This window comes from Bombyx mandarina, chromosome 09 (assembly GCF_030267445.1).
Source record: "Bombyx mandarina strain Sakado chromosome 09, ASM3026744v2".
NCBI classification, from domain to species: domain Eukaryota; kingdom Metazoa; phylum Arthropoda; class Insecta; order Lepidoptera; family Bombycidae; genus Bombyx; species Bombyx mandarina.
The window spans coordinates 10227062-10236412 of NC_143216.1; the positions used below are offsets into that span (position 1 = coordinate 10227062).

At 43.4% G+C, this 9351-nt stretch overlaps 1 protein-coding gene across 1 annotated transcript; it reads right to left on the reverse strand.

Moving 5' to 3' along the window:
• Nucleotides 1-474: 474 nt before the first annotated feature.
• On the reverse strand, nucleotides 475-4422 carry LOC149502349 (uncharacterized). Its single transcript, XM_089729890.1, has 2 exons — nucleotides 1485-4422; nucleotides 475-613 (listed from the first exon to the last, which is right to left on the reverse strand). The coding sequence occupies exons 1-2, from the start codon at nucleotides 1730-1732 to the stop codon at nucleotides 490-492; spliced, it is 372 nt and encodes a 123-aa protein (XP_089586016.1). The 5' UTR covers nucleotides 1733-4422; the 3' UTR covers nucleotides 475-489.
• Nucleotides 4423-9351: the final 4929 nt, after the last annotated feature.

Genomic DNA, 9351 nt, shown 5'->3' on the forward strand with positions numbered 1-9351 from the left:
CGTCTGCACTCGACAGCTGCCTGAGCTCTCAAACTGCTTTCGTGTTATTTCTTCAACGCTTTTATGCTCGATACGACCAGTCTACAATTATCAAGAAAATTCCCGGTAGTCTTAGTCAATCCGATATGTGTTTTCGCTATTTGATGGCATTTCTCGAGCGTTTTTGATATTACTAGTTCTTTTGATATTTGTTTCTGCTATTTGATGAGAAATGACGCTACTCATATCAGCATAAAGCTATATTTAATCTAATTTATAAATGTATTTAATTGCTCTCAATAATTCTTCATAGGGATCTAAATGGTTCACTTTTATCCTTCGCCTCCATGAATATTCGCACAACCAGTCTGTGAAATTACGTTTACCTAGGCGGCACTGAAAATTTCGGGAATTAACGAAGTGACACAACATTACTATTTAAAAATTTATTTATTGCTTTTCGAAGTATTCTCCGCGAAATTGACACATTTTTCCATACGAAGGAAGCAATTATTGAAGCAACCATTCCATTCGGAAGTTTTGCGTCAGGATGAGCCCTCTCTCTTCCGCAAACTGAACGCACTGGTCATGTGTTCCCAATTTGACGAAGATCTTTCTCCAGTTCCACATAGACCTGAACAAATAAAAAAGTAGGTAATTAAAATTTATGATGCTACACATAATTACATTTTCTAACCTCACTAATGCTAACCTTTTTTTTTTTTTTTTTCCGGGCCGAGGGCCGAACCTCCTACGAGGTCCCCGCGCCTAGGGGGCGCGCGGGGTACGTGAGACTCAACGATCTGCAGGTGTTGAGAGCAGACCGCGGGCCCAAGGAATTTAGGGCCCACCCACTAAACGACTCCCCTGCACTCTTACACCCGGCGTCCGATCTCCGTCCGGGGTCAAAACCCGGTTAGAGTCGGGGAGTTCCCGCGGTCAACACTACAACCAGACACGCGGCGCCACCCCGAGGACGCCCGACCGACGGGTCGTCGAGGCGATAGTCGACGACCAACGACGTCAGTCTCCGCGGTACGGCGGCCCTTCAGGCCGCTCTGGCGATGCCGCTGGTGTTCCGGGATACCCCGCTGGGCCAGAACCAGCCTGCCGGGTCGGAACGCGATACACCGCTGACCGGGTTGCTCTTCCACAGTATGTTCGGCGACGACAGCGACGACGAAAATGCGGACCGCATCGCAGTCCGCAGCCGCCGACGCGTCGTCCCGTCCTCCTGGTGCCAGCGCGCTAGAGTGACGGTAGCGTGCGGCGCAGTCTCAGCCCCCTTAGGTCGCCCCGTGACCATCACCGGGAGGAGACTGCCTCCTCATAGGGCACTAATGCTAACCTAGTTTAACTTGACCATTTTCAATCTTTAATAAACAAACATATTTACAATCATAAAGAGATAGTTTCGCACAAAAACACGTTCAGAATTGTAACATAAAACGAATCGATGTGTGAGTGAGCATATTACTTCTATGTTTACAAAAATTGAAACATACCTTATCTCATCCGAGTTAAAATGAAATTTTCTGCCAGGTGACCCAGTAGGCCTAGGCAACGCAGGAGTAATGTCTTCATCCTCGTCCTCTGAAGAACTAGCGGTAGCTAGTAAGCTAACACTAGAGCTAGCTACTACTCCACTGGGACCGGCAACTGGTGAGGCCGTGACAAGCGGCTCATCAGATTCCAACACTTGCACATCACTCGACTCTCCAGATACAGAAGCATAGGACTTCGGAAACACCATGGTGGTGTGACGTTTTATTATGCGTAAGCCGGAACGCACGAGATGTGGGAAAAAGGATATAGTCTGTGACACAATACATTTTACCGCCAAATATGAAAAACATAAAAATAATTCATAATGTGTTAAATAACTAATTTAATGTAATTACTTTATGCCGCTACAACAATAAAATTTATATTGTTCCAACTGTGGTGTTAATTACATAAAACACGACCAGGCGAAATAAAGAAGGGACTCTATATGCACTCCCTCTTTGGTGACCCCGACGTGATCAATCGTTACAAATAGAGATCGAGTAGAAACCATATACACCTGGCGCAGCATCCAGACAAGGTCGAGTACAAACTATATACACCTGGCACAGCATTCAGGCAAGATCGTCTACAAACCATATACACTTGGCGCAGCATCGCCGCGCACAGCAGAGTGATCAAGTACAAGCGGTTAAACACCTGGTGCGGCATTCCACAACATGGAACTTATTTTCTTTTTTTTTTGTGTTTTCTGATTAACTCAGTGAAGTGTTTTATATTTTTTATTTTATTTTAATCTTAATACTTCTTCATATTCTCCGCCTATACTGTAACTTTAATTTTGTTACATAATTGCATTTATAACAGCTTTGTCTTTGTCGACATAAAAAAACAAGAAAAACAAAATTTTAATTTAATTTTAAGGTTCCTTTTGTAACAATAGTTAATCATATTTTGTTAACGGGCCTTCATTGCTCCGCCAATTCATTGTATAACATTTTAGTTAATAATAATATTAAGGTATTATTGTACGATTAGTAGTAAGGAAATATTTGTTTTTACGAGGCAAAATAATTACATTTTTAGGTTTTATCAACATGAATGCTTTAGAGTAAATAGTCACGAAATGTAAGTCGGTGCCTAACATCACATCTGTATTTGACTAATTTCTATTTTCTTGTTTACTATAATTTTATTTCATTGTTTTACTGTGTCTCTTATAGTCAGTATTTTGCCATCTTTTACCATAATATTTAATTTTCAATTTCCTCTTTACTTATTATTATTATTATTATTATTATTTTTAAGTTGTTACATTGTATAAATGCTTATTTTTTATTTTTTTACAATTGTAAACGTAGTGTTCAATAATGGAGGCAAACGAACAATTAGTAAGAGAAGAAAATACACTGTTACTACAACAAAATGCCATCCTAAAGGCTGAGTTACAAAAACTTAAAATGCAAGGCATTGATAAAACGGACCCACCCCCCACAGACCCATTATTTCCTCAACCTACCTCAGTATGCAGAGTAGCCATAAAACTTCCTCCCTTCTGGCCTGATCGGCCTGCAATTTGGTTTGCTCAGGTAGAGGCACAATTCTCGATTTCAGGCAACTCCGCTGACCTGACTAAATTTAACTACGTGATTGCTCAGTTAGATACCCGAGTTATTGGGGAGGTAGAGGACATTATTCTCCAACCACCATCTGAGGACAAATATGGTCGCCTCAAATCCGAGTTGATCCGTAGGTTGTCCACGTCTGAGGAGCAACGTGTCAGGCAACTTGTCAGTGATGTTGAGTTGGGTGACCGCCGTCCTTCGCAGTTTTTACGTTATCTTAGATCATTGGCAGGAAAAACCCTCACTGATGAAAATTTGCTTCGCCAGCTATGGATGCGTCGCCTCCCACAACATCTCCAAGCAATTTTGGCCGCCCAATCAGAACTCTCGCTGGACAAAGTCGCTGAGCTAGCGGACAAAATTTTGGAAGTTTCGCCTGGTATGGTCGCACCTCATTCATCTGCTGTTTTCTCAGCAAGTACGTCTGCCGTCTCACCCCCTTCGTTAGAAGATATCACACGGCGTCTGGATGAGGTCACGCGTCAGCTTGCTGTGCTTACTGCAGAGCGCGGTAGAAATAGGACCCGGGATTTCTCAAACCAGCGACGACGCTCACAAACGCCTGGTAAGCTTCAAATGTGCTTTTACCATAGGAAATTTAATACTAAAGCTGTTAAGTGTATTCAACCATGTACCTGGACGCCGCCGCCATCTTCGGAAAACGACAAAAGCAGTCAATGATGGCGACGTCTGACTGCTTTAAGGAGAGTCGCCGATTATTTGTCACCGAAAGCGCAACCAAGCGCCGTTTTTTAATAGACACAGGCTCCGACCTCTCCTGTTACCCATACCAGTGGTTAGCAAATAAGCCGGTACGTTCAAACTATACGTTAGCGGCTGCCAATGGTAGTGAGATACGCACTTTTGGTCACATAGAAATGGCGCTTAATTTGGGGTTACGCCGCACATTTCAATGGCGATTTATTATCGCTAACGTCAACACCGCCATCATCGGCTCCGATTTTCTGGCGCACTATCGGTTGTTGCCAGATTGTGCCAGTAAGAGACTCGTCGATAGCATTACCGGGTTGTCATGCGTTGCTGCCGTCGCTGTTTTAGACCAGACCAGCGTCAAAGTTGTCTGCGCTCCGTCATCCCAATTTAGTGCACTTCTTGCGGAATTTCCGTCCATTACGAAGCCACCAGGACTTATTCGTGAGCCGAAGCATAACACAGTTCATTATATTCTAACCACTGAGGGCGCCCCAGTCTCTTGTCGTCCTAGACGTCTGGCACCTCAAAAACTTCAAGAGGCCAAAAAGGTTTTTGATGATATGGTACAGTGCGGGACAGCCAGACCTTCGAAAAGTTCGTGGTCTTCTCCACTTCATATGGTCCCTAAGCGCGACGGCACCTGGCGACCCTGCGGCGATTATCGTGCGTTGAATTCACGTACCATACCTGACAGGTACCCAGTTCGCCATATCGGTGACGTTGGCCATAACATATCTGGGTGTAGTATATTTAGTACCATCGACCTCGTTAAGGCATATCAGCAAATTCCTGTTGCGCCTGAGGATATCTGTAAAACCGCCATCATAACACCCTTCGGACTCTACGAATTTAATTACATGACTTTTGGTCTACGCAACGCAGGCCAAACGTTTCAAAGATTTATAGACGAAGTTGTCCAAGGTCTCGATTTTTGCTTTGCGTACGTTGACGACATATTAGTGTATTCCCGTGATGCTCTTCAACATGCTGCACACCTTCGTACTCTTTTCAAGCGATTTGAAGATTACGGAATCGTTATTAATCCAGCAAAATGCGTGTTTGGTGCTCCTGAGGTTACTTTTCTCGGAAACAGAATATCCGCCGACGGAACACAACCACCATCAGAGCTCATTCAAGCTCTAAAAGATTTTCCTCTACCACAAACTGTACAAGGACTCCGTCGTTTCATTGGGATGGTTAATTATTATCGCCGATTTCTGCGCAATGCGGCCAAGTTACAAGCACCGCTAGTCAACGCGATCGTGGCCACTGGAGGTAAAGGTCTCACACCGATCACTTGGACACCTGAGCTCGAAGAATGCTTTAATGCCTGTAAAGATAGCTTGTCATCTGCAGCTCTGTTGGCACACCCTTTGCCTAACGCTGAACTAGGGCTTTTCACCGACGCTTCCAGTTCTCACGTTGGTGCCTGCCTTCAGCAGAAAGTCGGTGATGCTTGGCAACCCCTGGGTTTCTTTAGTAAAAAGCTGAATCCCCGACAGTGCCAGTGGCCAGCATACTACCGAGAACTTCTTGCGGTATATGAGAGTGTGCAACATTATCGACACTTCCTAGCCGCACAGCACGTAACGATTTATACGGACCATAAGCCATTAGTTTATGCGTTCTCGCAACGTCGCGAAAGGCTTCCTCCGGTACAGTTAAATCAATTGTCTTTTATTTCGCAGTTTACCACGGACATTGTCCATATAAAAGGGGAAGACAATACGGTGGCGGACGCCATGTCCCGCATCGAAGATATTAGTTTTGAAACTGACCATTCTGCTCTCTCCGCTTGCCAAAAACTTGACGACGAATTGAAAAAGTATCGTAACGATGCGAATTCTTCTCTAAAACTAGAGAACGTCGTAGTTCCTGGCACAAACACTGTTTTGGTCTGCGACATGTCAACAGGGCGACCACGCCCATTTGTATCGGAACCTATGCGAAAGAAGATTTTTGCTCAGCTACATAATCTTAGCCATCCTGGTACTAGATCAACCATTCGATTGATCTCAGACCGTTTCGTGTGGCCTGGCATTGCCAAAGATTGCCGTTATTGGTGCCAAACCTGCGTTGCTTGCCAGCGAAGTAAGGTGACGCGGCATATAAAATCTCCACTTGGACACTTCTCCAGTCCTACGTCTCGACTGAAGCATGTCCATATTGACATCATAGGCCCTCTTCCATCTTGTTCTGACTTCCAATACTGCCTGACTGCTGTGGATCGCTACACTCGATGGCCCGAAGTTTGGCCTATGCACGGAATAACAGCAGAAGAAGTGGCGAGCACCTTTGTAGCCGGTTGGATTGCTCGATTCGGAGTACCTGCTGTCATCACTACCGACCAGGGACGACAGTTCGAGTCGGACCTTTTCAGACGCCTTACTAATTTATGTGGTACTAAACGTATACGCACTACTAGTTACCACCCTTGTGCCAATGGGCTCGCGGAGCGCATGCATAGACAATTAAAGGCCTCTCTGATGTGTTATGATGATTCGTGGTTGAACCTTTGGTCTTATTAGGAATGCGTTCGGCTTTTAAAGAAGATCTACAAGCAACAGTAGCGGAATTGCTTTACGGAGAAACATTAACGCTTCCAGGGGAACTGTTAGTACCTCCCGGTCCTTCTGGCTTCGAGGACCCGACGGATTTTGTCGTAAAGTTAAGACAGCGTATGTCTAAATTGCGTCCCACTCCATGTTCCTCACACACTAAACCATCACCTTTCATATTTAAAAATCTTTCCACCGCCTCTCATGTCATGCTCAGGGAGGATTCGGTTAGACGTTCAATGCAACCACCTTACTCTGGTCCTCATAGAGTTATATCTAGAGCCGAGGACGGAAAAACGTGGTCGATTGATGTAAAAAGGAAACAGGTGACGGTCAGTGTCGACAGAATTAAGCCAGCTTTCGTCGAACATTCTTTAGTAGATCTCGTTCCAGCACCAGCACCGCGGGTTTCTGTGCCTCAACCAGCGCAACCGGATGCTACTAATGTCCCTTCATGTCCACTCGTGCCTTCGGCACCTCTAACTGCTACTCCTACACATACACGTTAATATACCACCCGGTCAGGTCGCAGAGTCCACTTCTCCAAACCTTTCGACCTATGATAATTTTTCTCTTTTTCTGCGGATTCTCCTTCTCCGTAGGGGGGTGGTGTGGCGTTTTATTATGCGTAAGCCGGAACGCACGAGATGTGGGAAAAAGGATATAGTCTGTGACACAATACATTTTTACCGCCAAATATGAAAAACATAAAAATAATTCATGTGTTAAATAACTAATTTAATGTAATTATTTATGCCGCTACAACAATAAAATTTATATTGTTCCAACTGTGGTGTTAATTACATAAAACACGACCAGGCGAAATAAAGAAGGGACTCTATATGCACTCCCTCTTTGGTAGTAAAAACGAAGCTTACAAGAGGACCTACGTAATACGATCAATAATTAGAAACAGTAACAGCCTGGCCACGGGACATTCGCCGATACGAAAATTCGCGCGGTGCGAACGGCGAAGCGTCTAGCGACTAAAATAAGAGCATAGAAATGTACCTAACAAGCCACGCGCACCGGCGACCGGCGAAGCGACCGGCGGAATGTACCGAGCGAATCGCGCGAGCGACTTACGATGTGGCGGGCGAGCAAAACAAATGCATGAATAAGGACGGCGCAAGCCACGGAGTCGAGCGGTAGTCGCGGCGAATAGTGCAGTGATTAAATGAGTTTAGTTGTTTTCGCCGCGAAAAATGAACGCCGAAATTTTTATATTTTATATTTTTTATTATTTTTTTTTTTATATTTTTAAACTCGTCGTGGCCGAACGGATAAGACGTCCGGTGTTGAGCGATGCACCGGTAGTCGAATATCAGGCGGGTACCAATTTTTGTAATGAAATACGTACTCAACAAATTTTAATGTTCACGATTGATTTCCACGGTGAAGGATCGTGTAATAAAAATGAAACCCTCAAAATTATAATTTGCGTAATTACTGGGGGTAGGACCTCTTGTGAGTCCGCGCGGGTGGGTACCACCACCCTGCCTGTTTCTGCCGTGAAGTAGTAATGCGTTTCGGTTTGAAGGGTGGGGCAGCCATTGTAACTATACTTGAGACCTTAGAACTTATATCTCAAGGTGGGTGGCGCATTTACGTTGTGGATATCTATGGGCTTCAGTAACCACTTAACACAAGGTGGACTGTGAGCTCATCCACCCATCTAAGCAATAAAAAAAAATTAGCTGAAATACTAGCTAGACCAGCTATTTGGAAGTCTAGCCACCCAAAGTATTTCTCGTACTTCTTGTGGAATTCTCCATCTATAGGTATACTCCGATTCTTATTCAAATCATGTACTTCACAATCTTTTCCAAATAATAGGTCCTGAACCAAAAAACTATTAATTTGTAAGCAATATCGATATAGACAATTCGCTGTCGGACTTCCTTACTAGTCGCGACGGCGAACGTGAGTACCCGTGGCCTGCAAACGGTGCTGCGCGAATGGTCGCCTCGTCCACCGCTTCGCTGTTCGCACCGCCGATCCCCGTGGCCAGGCCGTAATAGAGCAATAAGCGTTTTAATTTATTTAGCAAAGACTGACAGTTGACACTTACGACTGACAGATCAATCTATATAGACCATAGACCTTATAGACGCTTTTAACAAAATAGCTTCGTTTGACTTTTTGGCGGGAACGCGAGGAGTGAAGTTGTGTGATTTGTTTTATTTTGTCTATTTAGTGTTTATTCAGGTTTAAATGTGTAATAACGGTAGTTTATTAACTGTTTAATATCTGTGAAGGTGCACAAATGTGAGAAAATGAAACAAAGCCGCTGGACGTCACTTCTCGGGATCCTCCAAAAAGTCCAATGAAAAAGTCTCAGTAGATGACCACCATTTTACTGAGATTATATTTCATCCCATATCATCTCATCTCCTTTCATTTGATTTCATACCAGTTGATTAATGTCTCAAATCAATCATGTTCATTTCATTTCATCATTTTTCGTAAAAATAAGAAAATATATTTAAATAAGACATGACTTAAAAGTCTTAATTACCAAGTCATAAAATCCCTTAAAAAAATAGCTCATATAATTATTTATTTATTTTGAGATTTTATGACCTGGTATTTACAGTACAACCTATAAGTCAAAGCTACATTTCATGTTCCGTTCCACAATATACACAAAAGTCTGTAGGTACATTGTTTTTCGTCTAAAAAAGTAAACGCCATTGTACAATACCGCAACAATTATTGTACACATCAATTACTTACACCAAATTTAATGTGTGACCATGTGAAAATAATAAAATATTATATTTTTAGTTTTCCAATTACAGAGCATAATACGACTCAGTGGCGCACAATACCGAATTATGCTGAAGCTTAATTGGAACATGAAGTAGTTTTCAAATGCATCAGCAGAGTGCGCTAAGTTCAGTCTTGAAAATAATGTGGTAAACAACAATAATTGGTTGAAAACTATTTACGGTTATTTTAAGTCATTT

Bases quoted from the DNA above. Each gene is read 5' to 3' on its own strand.
- LOC149502349 (XM_089729890.1), bottom strand. From the start codon at position 1,732: ATGGTGTTTCCGAAGTCCTATGCTTCTGTATCTGGAGAGTCGAGTGAT. The intron at 614-1,484 runs GTATGTTTCAAT...TTATTTGTTCAG, and splicing joins TTTAACTCGGATGAGATAAG to GTCTATGTGGAACTGGAGAA.